At 37.5% G+C, this 24,711-nt stretch overlaps 1 protein-coding gene across 8 annotated transcripts in view; it reads left to right on the top strand.

The window, feature by feature from the left end:
• Positions 1-24,711, top strand: part of atrnl1a (attractin-like 1a) — a 251,671-nt gene that overhangs the window by 91,583 nt on the left and 135,377 nt on the right. For 7 of the 8 annotated variants that reach the window (XR_006372584.1, XM_044136568.1, XM_044136570.1 and 4 more), the window contains exons 21-23: positions 4,088-4,181; positions 12,372-12,424; positions 24,515-24,609. Coding sequence is in view for 7 of the 8 variants with exons in the window: in XM_044136568.1 (XP_043992503.1) it covers positions 4,088-4,181; positions 12,372-12,424; positions 24,515-24,609 (242 nt within the window). In the remaining variant the exon portion in view is untranslated. Of the gene's footprint in view, positions 1-4,087; positions 4,182-7,167; positions 7,345-12,371; positions 12,425-24,514; positions 24,610-24,711 lie in introns of those variants that run through there. The other variant, XM_044136575.1, reaches the window with a different exon arrangement.

Raw genomic sequence — 24,711 nt, forward strand, 5'->3', positions numbered from 1 at the left:
ACAAGGTGAGGACCAACGAGACGAGAGAAAAGCAACCAAAAAATCTAAACGCAAGAACCAGAGAAAGGCAGCGATGAAAGCCGCCTGTGAATTGGAAACTGTCAACAAAGAGAAACTTTCTGTAAAAAACAAGGAACAAGAAGAAGTTTCAATGCTGGAAATAGTCAAGGATCAGAGAGCCACCGTCATTATTGAGGTTCATAAAAATAAAACAGTGATTGATAAACTGCAGCAGGCGACTGAAGATGAAATGGTCCCTGAAAAACAAACAATTGGGGAGCAGCAGGTTGAGAAAAGACCACTGACCAAATCAAAATGTAAGAAAAGGAGAAAGACAGCAGGGGAAGCTGAAATGGAATACAATTCAAACCCAATAGTGACTGATCAAAACTTGGTCCAAAATACAGAGACACCAAAACCTGATGTAGAAACAGCACCAGAGATCCCACAGACAACTTTACAGCAAATAGAGATAAAACCAGTCATAGTTTCAGAAGATGTAGCAGATAAGGATCCTGTAGTTCTTACAAAAAAACTGAGAACATCGCCTCCACAGACAAAGGTTACTGTAAATGAAGATCGAATCCAGAGACCTCAGCAATCAGAGACTCAACCAGCTGAAGAGTCAGATGAACAGAACAAAGTCTCTGAAGAAGAAGAGAGCCCCAAGACAAAGATTTCACTGTGGAGGCGATTCAAAAAGGCTTTGACTCCATCCTGTCTGCGCCAGTTTAAAGACAGAAGTAAAGGCCATCCAGCGTAGACAGCACTTTATGTCTCCAGATTATCAGATTTAAACGTCTGGAGGGGCCAGGTGTGGGTTGGGTGATTGGTGGGATTTGGAAAAAGAGCTACAGTTGTTGTTAATTGGACATTTTAATATTAAAAAGCCAGGACTGCATGGTGGGAAACGTCTCCCTGTGTAGATGTGGGTTCACTCCGGGTGCTCCGGCTTCCCCCACGTTCAACATCAGTACTCCTGTTCATCCATTGGAAGAGTTTTATTTCTAATTCTAAACAGAAAATAAGAAAACCACTTTTAATAATTAATGGGAGATTTGGAAAAAGAAAATGCAAAAACATGGAACAAAAAGAGACTTTTAGAGGTCTAAACTTATACAAATTGGAAAACAAATTGAAAACTAGTAATCTTTCTGGGCAAGATATAAATATATATATCTTGCCCAGAAAGATTACTAGTTTTCAATTACTAGTTTTCAATATATATATATATATATATATATATATATATATATATATATATATATATATATATATATATATGTATATATGTATGAATTTATAGATATAGATATAAATAAATATAACATTTCTTCAACCTCTGAAGCAACACAAATCGGGACAAGTTCTGAGTAATTTACATGTTTTAATAGTTTTGCAGATTAATAAAAAAAAGGCAACATACCATCCATCCATCCATCCATCCATTTTCTAACCCCCTCGTCCCTAGTGGGGTTGGGAGGGGAGCTGGTACCTATCTCCAGATAACGTTCCGGGTGAGAGGCGGGGTCACCTTGGACAGGTCGGCAGTCTGTCAACATACCATATTAGACCAATAAAAGTCTTTCTAATTAGTTATTCTCGAGATCTTAATAGGTGTCTTTCGGAATTGCAAAGTATTTTTTACAAAAATTTGTAGTTCTTTATGCTTATTCCATTCTTTATTTCCTATTTCGGTAAAGGGGTCCTAAAAATCCACGCCCACAGAAACATCTGTCTTTCCCTTCTGCCGCTACCTGTTAATCCATAACACTGGCATCCTGCATGTTCTAGTTCTCTGTCTGGTGGTAGTAACTTCCTCCTCAGCATATTTCCTGAGGTCTTCTAATGAGCCAACATTTGATCCAGGTGTGTTGAACCTGGGCGAGAACACATGCAGGATGCTGGCCCTCCATGATCGACTTTGGACGCCACTTGTCTAATACACCCCATGAGATCAGGCTGAGGTCTGGAGAACACTGGCCCTACCTCATTGTAACCAAAAATATCAACATGCAATGACCCAGCCTGCAGACAAAACCAAATACATCTGCATCCAATGTGTTGTTTGCATCCTGGATGCTTTAAAAGTACATCCATACAAATAAATGTAAACTGGATATTATTTTTAAATGAGCTTAATTCATGATAACTTCTCTTTGTTTTCAAATGACATACAAAACAAATTTCATAAAAAAAAAAAAAAACGAAAAAAACCAAAACACTTTTGTGGACTAAAAAGTACTTGAGTAGATGGCAAGAAAACTAAAACATGGTATTTTTGTCCATGCAATTGTTTTAATTGTTTTCTCACTTAAAAAAATAGCATTATGTAACTGGGTGATTCACACAAGCTTGTAATTCAACCTTAAATCATTTCTGAATGGAGCCACCACAGGCAGAGACAAACAAGAATGTTCCCTGTAACCTTGAGGTACGCCGTAATCACACTCAAAGCTGCTTCCCACTCTGGCTGTATTGACTATTTTGCTTTGCTATTATTCTTTCCAACTGGCTCAGAGACAAGCCTCTTATAATAAAACAGTGGAGAGCTCAGGTCAAGGTAAGCCGAAGGCAGTGGACGGATGATGAGCAGAAAACAACCAACGTCCTTCTTCCCCCTAATCAGTCTGGGAAGAAAACCTGATTATGCAGCGAAAGAAAAAGTAAAACACACTTTAAAAAAAATAAATAAAGTGAAACTTCTCAATGGAAACATTGAATGAAATGGGGTCTTTGACAGGAAAAAGTGAACCAGTCAAAGGAAGGAACAGCCTCTGGAAATTAGACCAACCTGCAACAAAACTAGAAAAATAAAGGCCGATGACAGCCTTTTATGTTTCAGACGGCTGACAAATTACAGGTTTATTAGAGGAAGTTAGGGTCACCTTGCAGTTCATACAATATTGATTTAGAATCCTGACAAGAAAAGGACATAGTCGGGAGAAACATGCCACATCATCCCATAAAAGTGTCACCGCTGGTGCCAAGAAAAAGTGTAAGGATGGAAGAGATGGGAGCTGTGAAAATAAGGCAGAGAAATCAAAGAAAATCCTTCAAAATAGCAGCTATCTGCCAGGCGAGCTGACAGAAATGTTGTATTTATGTTTTATCTTACATGTCTCTGTTCCCTTGTGATGTCAAACTGGTCTCAGTCTGTTCCACACCCTGCATCAATTCGAGACCCTCAAAGGAAAACAAAACCTCACATTCTTCAATCTATCAAATAGATCTACTGTCTTTTGTTGGGGTCATGTTAGAAAAGCTATTTTTTATTTCAATCTGAGGAAGGTTGGCCCTACCTTAAATCTATGGTGTGACATTTTATTATTATTACTATTGGAGGAACTTGTGCTTTGCAGCATTATGGAATTTGAGGTTACAGTTTACCAGAAAACATTTTTCTAAAAGCAATCATGTTTCAAGATCTGGAAAGAGCTGAACAAATGAGTCAAGTTTAATTGTTCAGCAAATTTTAGCAACAAGCCACTTCAAGTGAACATAATACATTAACCAATTATAAAAGGAGCAACAAACATTACATTTTGTTGAACGTGATCATCAAAACCATCAAGCAGAAACACATCAAATATGTTGCTCAATGTTGCACTTACTACTAATCAAAGGTATTTCTAAACAGAGTCGGAAGAAAGTGATTCTCAGGATGAGCAATAGGTGGAATCAAATTAATCAGGGACTTGGTAAAAAGTGGGAATGACTCAGCTGAATTCATCCTATTAATTTGTTTTGGCCCCTCATCTAATCTGACTCCATTTTCCGTCCCAAATCTTTTCCTTTCTGCATGTCCTATTCCTCCTCCCTGTCCCTTCATCTGCATTCATTCCCACCCCAGGAGCTGTATTAACCACACAGTTGAAGGATTATTGTGTTTACACACAGAATGCCCATCTTAGTGCTGCATGCAGAGCTGCCATGTCTTGGGATTACAGCCTCACTCAGAGAACAGTTCTGCAGTGTTTTTATTGAGTTGATTTTAAAAAAGATCTTTCTTCCAGTTCTACAGTTGTTTTTAGTTTCAAATTTCCCATGTCTCATTCTGTCTTTTCCTTTGTTCTTACTTTTGCAGTTTGTAAGTGTAACAACCATGCCAATTTGTGCCACGTCAGCTCTGGAAAATGCTTCTGTACCACAAAGGGCATCAAGGGAGACCAGTGTCAGCTGTGAGTGCACCAACATGTTACCACATTATGATTAAACACCTCCCAGACTCCCATTTATCACTGTGATCAGCATGTGTTGGAGTTGGCTGCAAGATTAGCTGCAAATAGTTAAAAATAAGTTTCTCTGAAGAACTTCTTGGAAAATGTGGTTCCAGGAAGCTTTTTGAATTCTTAAAAATGGGGATTTTGTTCATCAGAGTATTCAGAGGTATACAAGTGTGTCTTGTTGTGTGCGTGTTGGCGTGTGCGTGTGTGTTACCCTCTGCCGGTGCCAGACTTGACCGCTGCTGCACTACAATATTCTAAATGGGTTGGTAGACAAACTCAGTACGGAGACAGACTGAGAAGTGCTGCATCAATAAATCTAGCAGGCGAGGTTACATGGACAGGCAGAATACACTGCTGTGTGTGTGTGGGTGTGTGTAATGTGATGTAATAACAATGCACACTAAAATGACACAGGATAATCGTGGAGAAAAATACCTTTTCTCAAAAACAATGATTTTATGGTATGATTGTATTTACACAAAATTTTAAACAAAATTGTGTAACATGATCTAACCCGTTTCATTTAAACGGGCAATAATTATACGTTCTGCGGCGAAGATAACATAACATTTTGATTAATGAACTTTGTGTTTTTTTGACTAAGGAGACTCTACTCAGCTAATTTTTCTCCACATGTTTATGAGGAACGTCAGTGCAGATGGTATAGGTGAAGCAATGGCCAATTCGTAGCTTTACCAGGATGTTTTCACACAAAATAGTCTCATAAACTCGGTTTGATCAAGGACCATAATTGCAACATTTTTGAGATTTTCGTCTGGTGTGGTTCATGTTTGAACTGCGTCAAACAGACAAATCCTTTGAAAAACATGTTTCCTTCCCTGCCTGTGGAGGCGCTGCAATGAGAACCACTTTAGGTGGAAGAGCAACTTCCTTCTTCACAAAATGCAAACAAAAATGGAGATGCATCAGTTATTAGTGGTTATAGGATTTCTCTTTTGTGGTGTAGTACCGGGTGGACATTTTATAAAGACACTAGTTAATAGCAGCTCACTGCTAGCTAGCTTAAGCTAACCTGAATATTTACAACTCCCTTGTTGATACACTGACATTACTTACCTACTGTCTTTCAACCACTTTGAAAAGCTTTTCTTCGTCTCTCCAACATATTTATCCTTCCCCCTCTTCGGTTTTCTGTTTTGTGCCCCGGAGTTTTTTCTGCACCCCATCTTTAGCTCCCTGTTGTCGAGGCATTACTACAAATAAAAAAAAAAAAAAACAACATACCTCAGCACGTTCTCAAAGGGACGCTGCTCAAGCTACCTGTATGGGAGGGAAGGGCAGCTGGCAGGAGGGGAGGGGCGCCTAATCAGTGCTGTTCCTCTGTTATTGATCATTTCATGCATAAACAGCTGTTAAGTACATAAAATGTTGACTGGAAAAAAAATTTCCCACATCGTTTTTGCGCCCCCTCTACTGTAGCGCCCCAATGCGTTGCATACACTGCATAGCCACCTTTTGCGCCACTGGAGATAAGCATAGTGCATTAGTCCCACAGTTATTTCCTGCTCTAAATAGATAGTAAAACATTATTATTCTTTCCAAAGCAAAATTATAAACCTAGAACTTGCTAAATTTAGCATTATTTTTGAACATCATGCCTGTTTGCCATTCTGTTCTTGAAAGGACAAAAGTTTAGCAAGGTGAGGTTAGCCTGTGAGTCAGTCTATCTGATTGGACCGTGTCTACTTAAAACTGTCGAGAAATTTCACAAGTTATTTTGCACATTAATGTTTCATAAATTCAAAGTAATACTTTTAGGTACCAAGGAAGTTAGTTTGACTAGGATGCCCTCAACAAACAGAGTAGTTTCAGTTTTGCTTTTGTTCAAGGTCAGGCAACTTGGAGACAACCATACTTTGACATCATGCAAACAGTTTGATAGAGGCCGCAGTGGGTCACAGACATTCAACCTGGTGATACTTGAATATTGTCAACGAAGCAATGGAAAGAAATGTTATGATTCCTAAAAATAGAATCCCCCCATTAACAGAATTTATAAAGAAAAAAAACTAGGACCTAAAATGAACCCTTGAGGTACTCCACAATGAATAGGTTCTGATGAAGAGAAAAATTCTCCCATTGACACAGAAAAAACCTGTGAGCCACATAGGATTTGAACCATGACTGAGACCAACAGTGTGCTCCAGTCTAGATGAAATAATACTGTGATCAACTGAAAAAAATGATCATTAAAAACCCTTAAAAGTTATCTCTTTGTGCTGTGGTGGGGTTTCAAACAGATTGATCCATGAGCATTTTATACGTCTACAGTCGATTATCAATAGCCTTTTCTAAATCTTGAAAAAAAGGGGTACCAGTAATTTGAAAATAGGTCTATAATTAGAAGGAACATCAAGATGCTTCTTTTTGATGATGAGCTGCAGTACAGCATGTTTGAACACAGCTTGATAACAAGAAAGTGTTTAAGATGTGTAAAACACTAGGACCTGTTACTTGAAGATTCTCTTTGAAAAGACGTAGAGGAAGAATGTCTTACTGGAAACGAGAAGATGTCAAATAAAAAACTATTTTCATTTAACACTGAAAAAGACTAAAGATCAAAATGATAAACAACAGAAGAGCAATCAGAGTGCCCAGGCTAAACCAGACTGACACACTCTATATGTAGAAATCTATATTTCTGAGAAGTTACTGTATTAGTGTTATTGACACACAAAAGTTATGTTACAAAATCTGATTGGCTGCATGACATTATTAAATTAAAAATCGAATACATGCTGCTTCACAATTCTTGTATCAAAAACATCTGATAGCTTTCATTTATTTTTATTTTAAACTTTTTTCTGGTGGTATTTCTCTTTAAATTTAGTTGACATTATTGTTTGCTGTTTAATATATCATTCACCATTATCTCTTGATTACATATATTTAAAAAATGTTTCGATTATTTTACCAGAAGCAAGCATCTTGAGTTTGACCCTCCTGCCTCTGAACTCTGAGCGACCCGGACTGAGCCAGGACTTGGGCTCTGTTCGTGACTCAGACTGAGGGCAAAGCCAGGTGGAAGTCTGACTGAGTCTCTGTAAAGGTCCTATCTGTCATCTTTAATCAGTGTTTCCCAGGATACACACATCCAAACTCCCAAATGTATTAAAGCAAATAAACAATGGAACACCATCCTTTGTTTAACTAATCTGTTTTCTTTAAATGCCTCTGATTACTTCTGCTAACCCACTACTCCTTTGTAAAAGTGAAACCTTAAAAAATAAATTTTTAAACTTGTGCCACATTTTAATGCAGCATATATCACTTTAAATTCAAATAATCTGATTTAGATTGGAAAATAATAAAAACAAACCAACAAAAACTTTATTGAATCCCCTTGTCCTTCAGACACAACATTCTTTCGTAGCATCCTGCATCTTGATTTTGTTTAGCATTTTCTCACTCTACCTTGCAGAAGTTCTTCAAATCCTTCAGAATGTGATGTCATCTCTTGTCCACAACCCACTTTCGAAGTCTAACCTTCAGGTTTTGGAGAACCTCATTAATGTGAAATAATATGTCCTAAAAAATGAGCTGCTCTTAATGACATGTTCTATGATCACAACTCAGGGTTTTCCCCCAGAAAATTTGCTAAGCCCGGTGGTCCGGGCGCCGAGGCAGTCCACCGTGTTTTTGTAATTAAAGATGTTAAGTAGACAGGAACTGTAAAAATATTACTGGGTAATTATATGTTACTGGAAAACATTGCCAGTGAAACAGTATTTAAACCTGCATGTATAGAATCTAAAAAAACCAAAAACAAACAAAATTAAAAATTCTTAAGTTTGGTTTCTTGGATCAGATTGATTGCTGAAGATCTCAGCTGTCTATTAAACTGTGTGTAATCATTTTAAAATTATGTGAATTTAAATTTTCCTCCAGTTTGTGTAGTTTCCTCTTTTTTGCATCAAACATTACCAGTTTTACTCTTATTAAAACCATATGGAGTGTAAATGATTATTTTTGACACAGAAACAGAACTAGCACCAGCTTGACTCCTTAGCTTAAATAGTGTTATGAGGTTTATGATATCAGCTTTCAGTACAGAAAAAAATAGTGTATGTGTGTGTGTGTTGCTGTCACATGTTCTTTTAAATGAAGAGATGACCGAGTCTCATGCGGCTCTTATCTTCTGCCCATTAGAACCGCTGTAAGCAGCTTAAGTATGCGTACTGCCTCTGTTTGAGCTCTGAGTTCAGGACCAGATTGTCCTTCCCTGTAGGAAAGAAAATGGCCCCAGGTGCCCTTTTACAAGACTACTTATCCGTCTTCTGAGTCGCGCTGCACATGTTTGATGATCAAAAATGACCAGTAAACACATAAAGCAAATTTAAAATGATTTGTTCAATATTCTATCCATAATATTTCTGGTGTTAGCTAAAAATTAATCATTTCCTAAACCTTTTTGGCTCGTATTTTTGCGACAGTAGACAGACAGGAAAGAGGGCGAGGAGAGGGGGGAGGACATGGGGCAAAGGTTGTCGGGACCGGGAGTCGAACCCACGACGTCCACGTCGAGGACCAAGGGCTCCAAACGTGGGGCTAACCCCCTGTGCCACCACAGCACACCCCCATTTCCTAAACCTTAATTGGTCTTATACATCGCAGTGGAGGATATTTGGCCAACTTTGATTTTTTATTTATTTTTTCCCCATTCAGTGAGATTTGAGGCATTTCCATTGTGTGCAACCCGCCACAGCATCTCAACTAGGTTTAGGTCCAAACTTTGAGTCATTTTTGTTTTATTTTTGGACTTGATGGTGCTTTCAGGATCACTGCCCTGCTGTATGATCAGACTGCACTGTAAAAATATTCACATATTTAACAGTGATGAACAGTAAAATCCAACAGGTAAAATTTGTGAACTGTAAAACAATTTAAAACTGTTGATTTCATGTGACATTGCCATAAATAAAACATAAATCAGTGAAAAAAATGTACATGTTTGTTTTACAATAATTTTCCTGGTTGTTCTCAGGCTCATTTTAGAGAAAAACTGCTGGTAACTTTCCCCTGAAATAATAATAATAATTTACTATGTAGTTCCTATGCAGTGTCACTTTAACCGGCAGAGGTGATCAAGTTAAACTGTTTTCAATGGCAGTTTAGAAAGGAGCTACGACAACAAAATGCAGTCGATGTGCATTTATTCAGAGCTGCATGTTACATTTGCACCGACACCCATTACAAAGTGAGACAAAAGGTGGGTTTTATATCTTGGGCAATTTCCCCACTTATACCAAGTAAAGGGGTTGTCAAAAACAAAACAAGAAATAAACATTATTTACAGAAACCTAGCAAAAGAGTAAATGGTACCAGAAATTATTTACATGCATGCAAATCGTTAGATCTAAACTAATCTGAAGTCAATCAAAGAATAAATTTAACTTCATACAGCTCCTCAGAGCCTTACCCCACTTAATTGACATGGTTTGCTCCAAGAGCACATCAGTCATCAGTGAACCTGTGGAGTCATTTGAGGATGGTAGATCAACCATTCTGCATTGCTCACATCTTGTGCTAATCACTACAAAGCTTGACAGTTTGCTTTATCAGCTCCCCAGCATCACTTAGTCCATATCAGTCATTATCAACTTCTATAAAGCTATATATATATTCCCTTGTTTCACTATAAAATAATGTTGCCAAACCCACAGATGCAGTTGCTGATATTCAAACTGTTCCATTAAATCTGTTTGTATTAAAAATGTCTCAGTTTTTCCTCTGTGACGCTCCACTGGGAGAAACTCTAAGGCTTTGGAAGTCAGAGAAGTCTGCAGACGACGCTCTTCTCTTTAAACAGAAACTAAAAGAAACCGTTTTCTTCCTATGTATTCTCAGTTTGAGCTCACTGAGGTGATACGTGGCTTTTTTCCTTAAGTTTTCCATCTCCATATTCACAGTCATGTTACTACATTCTAATTAGAGGTGAATTAAATGGGGATCAATTCCCCATTAAATGTTCATGGGGATCAAATGACACACATTCCACTCTTTGTATTGGTTTCTTATATTCTACATGAAGAAATGATTGTCAGAGATCAGTAGGTGTGAATACCCATAATGCAACAAATGTTCCGAAAACACGGTTGTGAATATTGAGAGCATGTTTGCTCCTCTGTTCCTCCAGTTATTCTGCTTTTGCGTCTTTTTCAATTCTCTGCAGTCACTGTGTGGATCTCCACCAATGTGTTGCAACATCAGTAAACATCTGTTGTTTTCTTCACTCTTTAAGTCACCAAGATGAATTTACATGCAAAACACACACATTACAGGCCTTCTTGCCCTAAAATGTTGATTCAGACATGCTTTTATTGAAAGCCTTAACAGTGTTTTTAATCTTAATTTTTCAAAAGCATTTTAACACAAATTTTTATAGCGTAATTTCCCTTCTTGTGGCAGACAACAAAATACAAACAATAAATCTTTGATGTATTTAGATGATGTTTCAAAAGTTATCTTTCCAAAATTTCCTTTTTATACCCAGACATACCTGAAAAGCAGCGTAAAGAGGTTTACTTGTAAAGGCTTTTCTAATCTTCCTTGATTTATTTTATTTTGTTTATAACCATTCAGAGTTAAATCTCAATAAGAGAACAGAAAAGGGCCCTGAAAGCGTTTTTAATGGCAGTATTTAAACTGTAGCATTTGTGTCAAACCTAAGTCAAGGACTTTTCTTAACAATCCTGATTAAATATATAAATTGAAAAACAAACAGAAACTGGTATTAAAAAAGGAAGTTAAAATGCATTTTATTACACTGGTATTGGGGATTCCAGCTTTTGGAGTGCAGATTTTCACATCAGTACAGTGGACCATTAAAACCCCTTACCTATTTTAACAGTTCAATTAGACTAAGTATACCTTATTATGCATTAATACACTCTGTGAACACTGTCTTAGGACTTCAGAAGATAATATCTACAGTTTTGTTATCTATACTTTTATGAAGAAAAAATAAAGTCTCTCCTGGGTTGGTTTAAAAATATCAGCCATTAGTGCTTCAAGTAGCACTGGCTATAGATATTCAGCTTCCCAAACTTCCGGGTTGTTTTATGTTTTAGATATGCTCTGCTAAACAATCTGTAGCTATGTTCTAAAAAAATAATGTAAATCTGAGAATGCGAGGTAGTAGGTAAATTGAAGTCTGAGTGTGTTTCCCAGGTCACTAACAGACATGCTAGAAAAAAGAAAACTACATAGAATTGGTTTTGGGAACATTAGTCATTTAAAATAAATAGAAAACTGTATTGTGTGATGGTAAATTGTTTATTTTGTGTTGTTCATGTCAGATGTGTGATCCATACTAGTTTGCAAGGACCATGCTAATTACCCTAGCTGTTTAGCAAACTTCAATGTTTAAAAGAGTTGTCAGCACAAAGACGATGTGAGTTTTTCTAAGACATTTGCTGTGTTTATGTGGCCAGTTTAACAGGTTCTGTTACATAATAAGGACATCGATTAAAAAGGTAAGTATCAGAATGCCAATACTTGATTTAAGAAGATGACTGACCCATCCCCGGAGGAGAGATATTTTAAAAAAAAGTTTTCTTTTTTAGTTTTGAAGATGAAGAGAGAGGAAATTAAAGCAGTGTTTATGTCCCGCAGTTTGTTTTTTTGGTGAATTACTTATGTGTTGATCACAATAGATATGGATTTTGAATTTGTTGTTTTTATTTATTGATGATCCCTCATTGGAATCAATTCTAGAAATCAAAACTCCTTTATTCACATTCATAAAGGAAAAGCCTGTATTTCATCTCCATTTTTCAAAACTTTAGCATTCAAATGCATGACAACCCACCAATACATGTGTGAGATCTCCTCACACATGTACTGTGGGTATCATTAAAACCTGTGTTCATCTGTATTTGGTGTCTGAATGTGGGAGCCTGTTTTTGGGGGGAGGTGGAGTGGCTTTGGCTAGTTGGGCTTATTGAGGGGAAATTACCTACCAAGCAGCTTGAGGAAGACAAAACACCCAGCTGACACACTACCACACACACCTTTACAAAAAGAGCTTTAGTAAAACTTACCAATACTGAATGCTAATGCTGCTTTGCTTTCTTTCCTGTGATCTTCCTCCTGCCCCTTTGTGTCTTTGTTTTGCTGCAGATGCGACTCAGAGAACCGATACCTTGGTAACCCTCTCCGTGGAACCTGTTACTGTAAGTATGCTGCCAACGTTTTACTGAGTCCTGGTCTGGATGTGTGTGCGTCCTTCTATTATTCCTGGAAGCAAACTGACCTTGTTGGTCATTTTGCAGAAACCGTTCCTTATCTGAATTTCAATGCGCCTTCAACCAGCCTACTGTTTTAAAAAAGCACAACTGTGTACTGTTCAGCTGTGTGCTACTGCTGCAGTGTCGCCTTACTGCATAGAAAACTTATCAAACTCTCAGAACTAGTACATAACACACAATATTTCCTCTTCCATTCCAGTCTTGGAGTTAACAGTCCTAAAATGTGTAATTCTAACACCTTCTGCTGCTGTTGGAACAACAAAACGACTTTAAATCAGATTTAAGTTTAATCTGATTTCCACAAGAAAGTTGGCAACACAGAGTTAAACCAAAAGAAGACCCTGGAGACTAGATGCTGCTTATTCAATTAAATGTGGTAAAAAGTGAAATGACAAGATAGACCCATCACGTTGAGTCATGTTTACACCAAAACATGAAGCAATCTCACTAAAGTAACATTTTAGCACAATAAGCAATAATATATAAAATTCATCAGTATAAACTGTCAGATGACGCAGCTTATGGTGTTCCTGCCAGATAGTTCAGCATAAAGGACATTTTTAATTACATTTCCACGTGGGCTTTTGTTTTCTAGTAAAAATTGAACAACTGGAAATCTGGAACCAGATGCAGAATTTACCGGTGGTATTTTCTAATGAAAACTTCCGTAAAGCATTAATTGTTCACGTAAACAACTGGTAGTAATTTCTAATAACATAAATAATTTTAGAATTGATTTTTTAATGTATGAACGTATTTATTCAGATAAATACACATTATCTTTTATAATAAGACACTTGTGCCTATTAAGTCAATGCTTAAGTCAATTCTGCCATTCAAAATTTTGAGCTAAAATAATAGAGACTAACTGTACCATCAGTGTCTGCTGTAATGTTCGTAACAACTTTTGTGGTGAGAATTTAATTTGGACTCTAGTAACAGGAAGTAGCACATTGTAGTGATTAGCTTGGCGTACATGGAAACAGTGTGAATAAAGAGAAGCAGCTGTAACCTGCACATGTGACCAGTGCTGCAAGTATGCAGTTAAATGGAGAGCAGATCAGAACATCATTAGAAAGGGTAAATGGAAATAGGAAAATTATAAACCTCAAGTAGTACTACTTCCACTTCAAAATCACTTGAGGTGGATTTTGACGTTTTGTGAAAAGATTAATGCGATACAAAGAGAAATTATTTTTTGGCAAAGCACATTTACCAGATAATGTTTACCTCACATGACTTATCAGCTGTTTCTGCTGTTGGCTTCTTTCTGAAAATATGTAACATTGTAAAAACTAGTTGACATGACAGAACAATTACAACTTGTTTGATTGCAACCTATTCCTGAAAACACTTTCTCCTTTTTTCTAGGATATGTGGCTCATGCTAGTTTACGTCCTGTTTCTTACAGCCTTATGTAACACTAACATTTGATAATAATACTCTTAGCATAGCCTGCTTGATGCTCTCCAAACTAGTAGATAGAAACATGACTAATTTGTGTTTTTTTTGTGACATTTTGAAAGCTTGCTCGGATTTTGGCACTAGCCTATAAATGATTTAGAAATGTGTTGCTGACAAAAAAAATCTGATTGGAATATCCCTGAAGCACAGAGACATTTAGAAAAATAAATGTTTCCCTTTTTTCTTAGTTTTGAAGATGGGGAGAGAAAATTAAAGCAATGTTCATGTCCTGGAGTTTGTTTTTGTGTTTCCAGATGCAACCAGGTTTCACATTGACTTTCCTCATTTGCAACAAATTGCTGGTTTTTGACTCTGGAGGGCAGATGAAGGAGGAAATCTGGAGACAAAACAGATGTTTTGCAGCATGCAAGCGTGCTTGCTCGCGCTTGCTTGGGGTAAAAATGATTCGTCTATGGATTGCAGTCATCATTACAAATATTACACCATACTGACAGAAAGTTCAAGTTCTGTCAATGTCAATAACCATATAGTGTGACTATGAAAGCTGCAACGTCAGACAAAATGCACCAATTAGAGGAGTTCAGCAGAAAGAGAGAAGTCAGAAATGCCCTTTAAACATATCTAAAGGTGCTGGACAGGTAGAGAGACAGGCCGTTAGGAAAAAAAGTGATGAATTAGGGTGATATTGTAAAGGAAAAACCATGTTTAATGCAAGAAGTTTCTTTTCCTAAGCAAACATTTTGAACTTCTGACTTTAGGACTGATGTCTAAAAGCACTAGGTGGCACCAGCATTATGTGTTGCCTCTGATAATGCACATGTATCCAGACACACATGCACCTGTTTAAGGAGCTATTAGTCTGCCTGTGCAGGGCTCCTCGATATCGTTATGACTACAGCTGAAGTGCTGTGTGGTTTTTTTCCACATGCGTTTGACTCCATTGTGACTTTCATTAATGTTGCATTACGGTATAGCAGTGTTTGAACAAGAGTGAGCAGTATCAGATGTAAATACATTCTAAACCTTTTCTGCCAGACAGTCGCTGTTTTCTGCACACTCATGCAAGGCTGTGTATGTGTGCAAATTAGATATTTTAAAAGCAATCCATTTTCCTTTAATATGAGTGGAGCCACAACTGTGACTGAGGTCAATATTAGCTTTCAATGACATTGAGCAGCAGGACTGATAAGGAAAAACGTAATTTGTCTCAGGTCACCTTATGCAGTGTGCCATTATTTGTAGTAGGAGTTTGCATCAACTGGGTTGCTATTCTTCAACACAGTATAGATTAATACAACAGAATTTAAGTATTTGATGTTGATACTGATTGTTTTTTTCGAGTTTCCCACTTATAAAGAATAAAGAGGTTTGTATTTTTGATCAAAGGTACACCTCAACTGTGGGTGACAGAATCTTAAAAAAGGTCCTGAATATTCTATTGTATGATTTTCAAATAATTGAAATTGCAGTATTATGTATTTTCCAACCACATAATGTCATTTTACAGCATAATCGCGTAACTATGTTCCCCTTAGTAGATATAAAATGCTGCATATATCAAATATAACTTAAAAGAAATTTTACCTTGTAATTTAACGTCTTAAAATTGGGACTCTGTCTTTTTAACATGGCTCCTCTATTAATGCTTTAAGATAATTTTTACCAGCTTTCCTCTGAGAAGTAGCTCAGCAGTTCCACCAGGTGTTTGCTAATTGTGCTGACTAGCCTGAAGGAGCTGAGTGGGGGAGTTGCAGGGGAGGAGTGCTCTGAGAGGAGGAAGTAGAAGGATTGGACCCTGCAGCTTGAGGAGGAGCTTTGTCCTCGAAGGTGGTGCGAGGTCCACCCAGTCATTTATCACAGCTGAGTGATTGCAATGGAGATTAAAGGCTTTCTCATACGTGAATGAATTAAGGCAACACACCAGGTTTGTTTTTGTTGAGAGAATAACATTATAACATGATGTAAAGCTTCATACTTCCTCTGTCAGTTAACTGCCTGAAACATGTGATTGATACAAAACAGATTAATATTTGTAGATCATTTCAAAGTGTTTTGTATCCAACATCAATCTGCTGAGGTTGGCAGTTGGCACAAACAGTCGTACAGTAGCTAAAACATTACTTTGTGAGTCTGGCTGTCCTGATGGAGAGCAAACGGTGCCAGGAGCCCAACTATTTCATCAAACCTGATAGCATCTATTTGTATTGTGGGAGATGACAAACTTCGTCAAGACAAATGTAGCCACACCTGAGTATGTGTGAATGTTAATGATGAACCAAAACAGTAATCATTTACAGTGTGAGGATCACGGATTTAGCCGCCTTCAAACACAAAATGAGAGTTTTAAAGCTGAACGTGTCATCTTGAGAAGCTGATCTATTGATATAAATATTACCCAATCTAATACAATGTGGTCTCATGGTCAAGGTTTCAATTGGAACAACTTCTTTCAAACATGCTGCATACAGTACAGACCAAAAGTTTAGACACACCTTCTCATTGAATTCAATTAGAAAGTGTGCCCAATCCTTTGGTCTGTACTGTAGGTTTACAGATATTACATAAATTTCAGTTTCATGTTTTAAGCAAACAAAATAGAATATCCAGCAGCAGATGGGTTTTCTTTCCCTCATGATGTTGCTTAGGGGCGGCTCTCCTGCATGTTTGAGACCTTCACTGTCTTAAAACACCAAATATTAATAAATGGCTCATTAGGAGGATTTTATTCACCTTGGCAACATGCTGAGGATGAAGTTCAGTTATTTGAATCAGTTGTTTATGGGGAATATTTTACAAAATGTGCAGGACCCTGAATGCCAGGAGCGGTGGACACTGCTCTACACCTCCTTCTTTATTGGAATAATCTGGCTTTTTATGGACTTTAGTAAAACATCCTTTGAAGTATCCATGCAGCTACTTTCATAGAGCTTAAATGGTTGGATCTGTCCCCCATATGTCACTCTGGCTTCAGACAAAATATGCAACTATGGTCCCAAACACTTACAGTGAGTCAGAGGGCAGAGATGAAGCATTTATGTAAACCAAACACTCAAAGTTGAGGAGCTACATTTACAGATCTAACGCCCTTTCCATCAACTCTTGTCTTTGCCAAACCTTTGTGGAAAAAGCCCTGGCTGTAGTTGTGCTGTTCACAGAATTTTAATCAAGCCATTTTGTTTTTGGGCATACCAAGACACATCTGTTCATGGGGAGCTTTGTATATAAACATTTTGTCACATTTCTTGAAATGCTCACATTATCATAGAGTATTGACACTAAAGTTCAATAATTTGTACCACTTGTAAAGTGTGAACTAAGTGCAAGTGTGTATGTGGGGTGGGGGGGAGTTAAGAGACTTATTTTAGACTGACTTTTTAAATTGATGGGTCTGAATGGAACAATGAGATATCTTCCAACAATACCTATAAACACTTTGGAGGCATTTTACACTTGTTCCCTGACACAACAGTGGGGTAAAAATAAAAGGCAGGCTGTGACTGTGTGATAATACAAAATGTGATATGACATGAAGTAGTGAAATAACACCCAGTGCTTAGCATGTCATGTTTGACGTAACTGGGTAGGAGGTGAAGAGCTGTCAGTTGATCTGAGTCTTTGGGGAACAGAACAAAATGTTCCCCAAAAGTCTACACACCCTGTTAAGATAAGACTTTTTTGTGTAGAAAAATAAGACAATGGCAGAGATTTAAAATTTTTTCCTCCTTTAACGTGACCATACCCTGAATAAATGAAGTGGACAACAAATGTAGTAGATACAGGTCAAAGCGATACAAACCCCACAGTCATAGATCTGATGGTCTGAGGGTTCATTGGAGCAACGTTTAGGACTGCACTCCTCTGGGCAGACATCTCAGATCTTCTGTAGCCGCTCCCTCAATTTGTGGGGTCATAGTTTGAAGTTTACTAAAATCCACTGCAGATTTGACTCTCCATAACTTCTGTATTTACTTTTTGGGTCCTCCATATTTTCTCGAGCTTCTTGTGGTGCTTCTTCTTGGCCGTGCTCTCATTTAGGATTGCCACGTTGACAGCTAGCATAGCGGTTAGAGGTGCTGTGCCTTGGACTCTGAAATGATGGGTTCAAAATAGTGTTGGGAATTGATGGAAGTTTTTAATCAGGTTCATTGCAGGGTCCGTAATTAATGAATAGCATTTTAATGAAAAACCATATCTTGACAAAATATGCAACATTTTTGATTCAAAAACCCTTTTTGCCACAAAATTATTGAATAAATAGACACATGAACTCAACCACACAGATTTTAGGTTTTATTCTGTTTTTTTTGACGATTTAACCATGAGATTGGTGCAAAGTTCTATTTTCCCCATTTAGCTTTCCGGTGTTCCAGGAATCCTTGATCATTCATGGATTTTAGGCTTGAATAGCTTCACTGATAGGCTAACTTCTTTTACGGTAGCATAACTTGAACACTGTAATAGTTTTTTCCAGTGTCTTATCTATTTTTTTTGAGGCAAAAATTAAGGCACTGTTGGCCACTAGAAGTGGACTTGCCATTTGTTGCTGTGGTTTCAGAATGTTACCAGTGTCAAATTTACGGTCGTATCAGAAACACAAATACAAAAGTTCCACTCGAAATAATTGCATTAAATTTCTAACTTATTAATATCTCCATAATTAATCCATAAAAATCTGGTATTTTAACACACTGTTTATTCCAAACAAACGGTCTTCTGTTGGGTTTGAAAGCAGTTAAGTTAAACAGCATATTATAAGGCCGGATATTATTACTTCATTGTACCGACTGCATTGATTACTTTGGCCTCAGAATTAAAACACAATAAATATCAGGCCCATTAGTTTGTCCCAGGTTTATATGTTCATGTTGCAGCACCTGTCAGAAATATATGTTGATGAACTTGATGAATAGAATAATAAATCCCAATCATCCAGCTATTGGCTGCCATGTTTCTCATGTCTTCTGTGTCTGAAGCGCAGACAGTCGCCTTGGTTTAGTAAAGGCTTTCATATTGAACTGCTAGTCAATTGATGAAAGACAACTTTGCAGTTTAATGAGTTTGCCCCCCAGTCTGGCTCACATTTATGAGCAGGCGTCGCCACGACAACAATTTAATGAACCACTGTCATACTCCATCACAGCAAGCTACAAGGAATGTCTCATTAGCAGCTCCCAGTGAGTGTCCCACGGCTTCCACTGGCAGGACCAGCAGACGGCTCAACGACCAGCTAAACCAATCAGCAGAGGGCAGACCACTATACCCTGCAGGCCCAATAATCTCCTTTAAAACACAAATGGAGACAAACTTAAAGAGTAGCAGAATTATCTAGTTCAATATAGATTAAGAAGTGAGTATCGAGGCTTTAAAAAGAGTTAATTTGTCATGTTTTTTGATCTTAAGGTTTGTTGTTTGAGGGCTAAAATGATATGCAAGACAAACTATGCTTTGAGAATGTTTCAACCACTTCAAATTTCATTTTTTTCTTTAAAAAAGTTGCTTTTCTGACTGGAGGACATTCATTATAGCTACAATCTGTTGTGTGCCAAAGAGTCTTGGTAATGGTATCCTGAGGCCAAAGGAATGTATGTTGTTGACAGGCTGCTGATGTTGTTGCAGAACCCTCTTGTGGTGGTTGGCAGATGTAGCATCTTAAATCAACAGCAACTTTACACAGAAAAACTAAAGGAGCACCAGGATACATATCTTTGTTTGTGGTTAACAATACTACTGTTGGAGGACAGAAACAAAGTGGTCACATGACACAAACACACCAGGAGCCACAGCTTTCACACAGGAAGTCTTGATGCTCAGTTCACATTTTTGGCTGAAATCCAATATCTTTCGTGGTTGTTCATAATGCTATGTAACCTCAATCAGACTTCTGTGCATCTGTTTGGATGCTCAGTTAGAACTGAGTGGTGGGATTGTGAAGCGATGCACTTCACTGACAGACTTCTTTCGTCATTTCATAATATTGAGAAAAAACGTTTGGCCTAATCTGGCAGTGTCTCTCCTTAAGCTCCTATCAATCACTTAAAGGTTGGATTAAATGCAACATTTTGACTGCAGACACTTTGAAAATTAACAAATATGTATCTGATTTAGTACCATGTGAAAGTAGAACAAATCGGATTTGTTTTTTTGAGTAAAAAGATTGAAAATGGGCCATTCAGACTGCCACAGAAAGCAGGATATGGGCGGAAAACGAAAAAATTGGATTTGTGTCACATTTTCCTGCTGTGAAGATCTCAACACAGGGTTCACTGACCTCTAACAGCATCAACCCAAAGGCTGTAAAACTTTTATTAATAACTAATAACCTACCAACTGCAAAATAAAGTGCACAAATGGGCCACACACATACAGCACATATGTAAATAATCTGGTTTGCCCCCTTATGTCGGGGAAAACCAGATTTTTTTACATACGTACTGTATGTGTGTGGCCCATTGGTGCACTCTATTTTGCAATTGGCAGGTTATTGGTTCAGATCCTGCTTCCTCCTGAGAAGGTTTCTGGCCAAGACCCTTTCAGTCAAACACTGTTTACATCTTAGTGTATCGATGTGTTCCCTTTTGTGAGAACCAATGGGTAAATGTGGATCTAAATTGGAAAGCCACTGCATAAATTTTACTCTCTTCCCTTCCCAGTTTGCTTGAATAATACATTTTAACATTTCTAGTGTCTTATGCATTGGTGTTTAAGCCAAGATGAATTTCCCATAGATTCATCAACTCCAGGTTGACCTCCAGTCATGTTCAGTGTGAAATCCTTGTGGTCCTCTTGTCTATTTCACCTGTTTTCTGAACATCGTGACGCTGCACATCGCGCTTTACTCTCCATCTGGAAAGTGTTGCAAATGGGAAATAATGAGTTGATAACAACCATTGAATGAAACGTCGATGAGACATTCTGACAAAATCACATTGTTGGGGAGTTCACGCCTGTTTTGCTTGCTGCTGTTCGCTGCAGATATCTCCACTAGATTAAGTTCTGAATCAAATCAAATCAAATTTTATTTGTATAGCACATTTCAGCAGCAAGGCATTCCAAAGTGCTTTACATCATAACAAACACAGAAACACAATGTAACATAGAATCAACAATCAAAAGTCAAGTTCCATCATTAAATTTGTAATTGATTACATTTCAAATACAATTCTAAACAGGTGGGTTTTTAGTCGAGATTTAACAGAAGTCAGTGTTTCTGCTGTTTTACAGTTTTCTGGAAGTTTGTTCCAGATTTGTGGTGCACAGATGCTGAATGCTGCTTCTCCTCGTTTGGTTCTGGTTCTGGGGATGCAGAGCAGAACCAAGTTAAATGTGTTTGTTTTCTTCTCCTCCCTAATTAACAGTGCAAGACAGTAAGAAATGCACACCTGTATGCACATGACCACATGACCATAATATATTCAGGAATTTACACCCTGGATTCACTGGAGAAACACACATGTGCACACACACAAGTATGCATCCCTTTTTTTCTTAACAAATACAATCCCCACATGTTCTGCTGCTGCGACCCTTATGGGATAAACAAGTGAGCTGCATCAGAGCAAGTCTGCCTGGAAGAGAGCGGGGAAGAAGAAAAACCCTCTTTGATCTGATCATATCTGTTGTTCAGACTAAGTTGCCATGAATGGTGAACAAAACAAGAGTGTTTGTCAAACATAATTTGCTTTCGTCTCAGTGACGCCCCGGGATTGTACAGCTAAGAGGAAGGTGATAACACTGACTCTCTCCCTACAGTGTGATACCGACTTATTTTTGCTCTGTAAACTGAAAAGCTTCACAGTCTCTCTGCTGAGTTCAGACACCAAAGGTTAGAAAGCAGCACATTACTAGAAGAAGTGGACATTTCTTTCTGGTAACATATCAGTTCATTCCTTTGTGTTAGTTGATTTAATCGTTTTGATTATTATTTTCCTTTCTTTTGCCCTTCAGCTCCCTGTGTTAATTATTCCTTTGCCGTCAGTCTGCCAGCCTGTAGTTTCTCACTAGGTTTGTTTTCATCGATCATAAAATTGCGCAAATTGGAATTACCCTAAATGGAAACACGACAATAAAAAAACAAACAAACACGTTTTTCAATTAAACGTTTTTGCACCAAGCCGAGTTGGAAGCAAGTCACATTTGCTTGACTAATGTTTTGGAAACAATTTATATTTAGGAGTAATTTGTTTTTTCCATTGTGCTTTTTAGAATAGAATAGAAACAGCCTTTATGTAAAGATTCACACAAAACGCTCTCAGTGTTAAAAGCAATACATAAAAATAAGATGAACAATAATAATTTTACTTTTACTCAAGTCATTTTTGTATGAAGTATCGCTACTTAATTTGTGAAAAGTTTCTGGATTGTCTGGCCACTGAATGAAGAACAAACTTGTTTTAACCAAAAATTTACGAAAACACAAACAAACACTGGCAATTTTGTTGAAGTTTTATAAATTTTATATAGAAAGAAATTGATTTGGAAAAACATTTTTTCTGCCTGAATTTGGTATTAATGGCATTTATTTGCATTTTGGCTTTTACCAAAATTTCCACATAACTTAATATTCTGACCTGTCTGATGATGTAATTATTAAATATGAGCTGATTGTTTATAGTTATTAAAAAGTCATCATTATGTTCCTCCTCTGGTTTTGCCTGGACCTGTGACAGACATGTACAGTTTAGATGCTGCCAGAATTCATTATAAGAACTGTTGTGTGTTGTTCACATTAAGCTGATTTTCCTCAGACAGAAGGCATATTTCTGGAGCAGCACAAAATTTAATATGCACGTTTAACATCAGGTCTCTTAGCCTTGTGTCCTATTTTCCCTTTATATATGCCTCATGAAAAGGAACTGAGCAGTACTTAACTGCTGTCTCACATTACATTTCAGTGAGCACAAATCTATCCCAAAATTTTATTATACCGTCTTCCTGGAAAGATGCTTTGTGGGCTGGAAAATGTAGCGTTTTAACTAGCCTTCCAAACCAGCTGAGTCAAGACTTTTACTGGCAAACTTTTTTTGACAAACACATATAGTTATACTTTCAGGTTTGATAAATATCAGCCACAGGAGTGATGTATCCTAAATGCCAGGAGTGAAGCTGGAAAGCGAATCGTTGTAATGTTAGGTCAAATTTCTCAGTCTGTGGTAAAACTGGCCTGGCCTGGACTGGACTGGGGCTGTGAGGTTAAACTTGTGAAAATAGTCTGAAAACATGAACATTTGTCTGAGCTAAAAATAAATAGCTGTTGTCTGTCCTGCTTTATATATTCACAAGTGATAAAAATATATACTTTAGGACATTTAAAACATACTTACATTTGTGTAAGTACATTTTAAGCATACTAAGTATTAAGCATACTACATATAAATATGTACAAAATATACCTACAGCCTGCATATACCAATTTTGACATTATAACTTTAAAACACATTTAAATATAATGGTCCCACAACACATTTTTAAGAAATATATTAAATAAAAGTATACTTTAAGTGAACAAAATATGTATTTGCTCAAGTGTACCAACAAAACATCCATCCATCCATTTTCTATTCACCCTTCTTCCCTAATGGGGTCAGGAGGGTTGCTGGTTCCTCTCCAGCTACGTTCCGGGCGAGAGGCGGGGTCACCCTGGACAGGTCGCCAGTCTGTCGCAGGGCAACACAGAGACATACAGGACACACAACCACTCACACACACACTCACACCTAGAGAGAATTTAGAGAGACCTATCAACCTGATAGTCATGTTTTTGGACTGTGGGAGGAAGCCGGAGAACCCGGAGAGAACCCACCATGCACAGGGAGAACATGCAAACTCCATGCAGAAAGACCCCGGGCTGGGAATCAAACCCAGGACCTTCTTGCTGCAAGGCAACAGCTCTACCAACTGCACCACTGTGCAGCCCTCCAACAAAACAGTATGATTTTAATGACATTTTGTGTACATTTTAAAATATATGTTCAAAATATTATATTTTTTATTTTTTTAATTCACTTAAAGCTTACTTTAAAAGTAAACTATTAAATATAGGGAGGCTTCTGCTGTCCATCCAGAGGTTGAATTACTTACAATTCATTCTATACTCTCCTCATTGTTTCTCTGGCAGCAGATTAGCTCTAGACACCAATGTGGAGCTGCTTTCAAAAATGATAAAATTCACTCCAAAGACATGACTATTTAAGAGTCTCGATCTTGTTTATTGATCTGTCTGGACGCTCGTTTGAGAAAGCAGACAGGCACGATGAAGTTCCTCAAGTTCACATTTAGAAAACATCTGTTTGCGTTCTCCTTCAGCAGTATTTACTTTTGTCACAGATTGAGATCATTTACCAAAACACTCGGCCACTGTAGCTTTAGTCATCTAATTGAATATTGACTTGGGGCCAGCAGCACATCTTTTCTTTCTCATAAATCTGCTTCTGTGAAGGACTTTAATGAATTATGTTGGGGTGGAAATTATATTTGGAATGCTTGTATTGCAGTGGAATGAGTGGATACTTGAGTACAGACACAACAAAAGTTGTGGTTTTGGAACTGAAGTGGCGCTTTTCAAACTCATTCTGAGTTCTTTTTGTTTCTTAGACAACCTGCTGATCGACTACCAGTTTACTTTCAGCCTGCTTCAGGAGGATGACCGCCACTACACCGCCATCAACTTTATGGCCACACCAGAACAGGTATGTAAGACTACTAATGCAGCTACTGTGTTTCATTAATCATACAGTTGTATAAACTGGAATTATGAAAATAAATTAATTTAATGGAAATACAGCAATAAA

This window comes from Gambusia affinis, linkage group LG13 (genome assembly GCF_019740435.1).
Source record: "Gambusia affinis linkage group LG13, SWU_Gaff_1.0, whole genome shotgun sequence".
NCBI lineage: Eukaryota > Metazoa > Chordata > Actinopteri > Cyprinodontiformes > Poeciliidae > Gambusia > Gambusia affinis.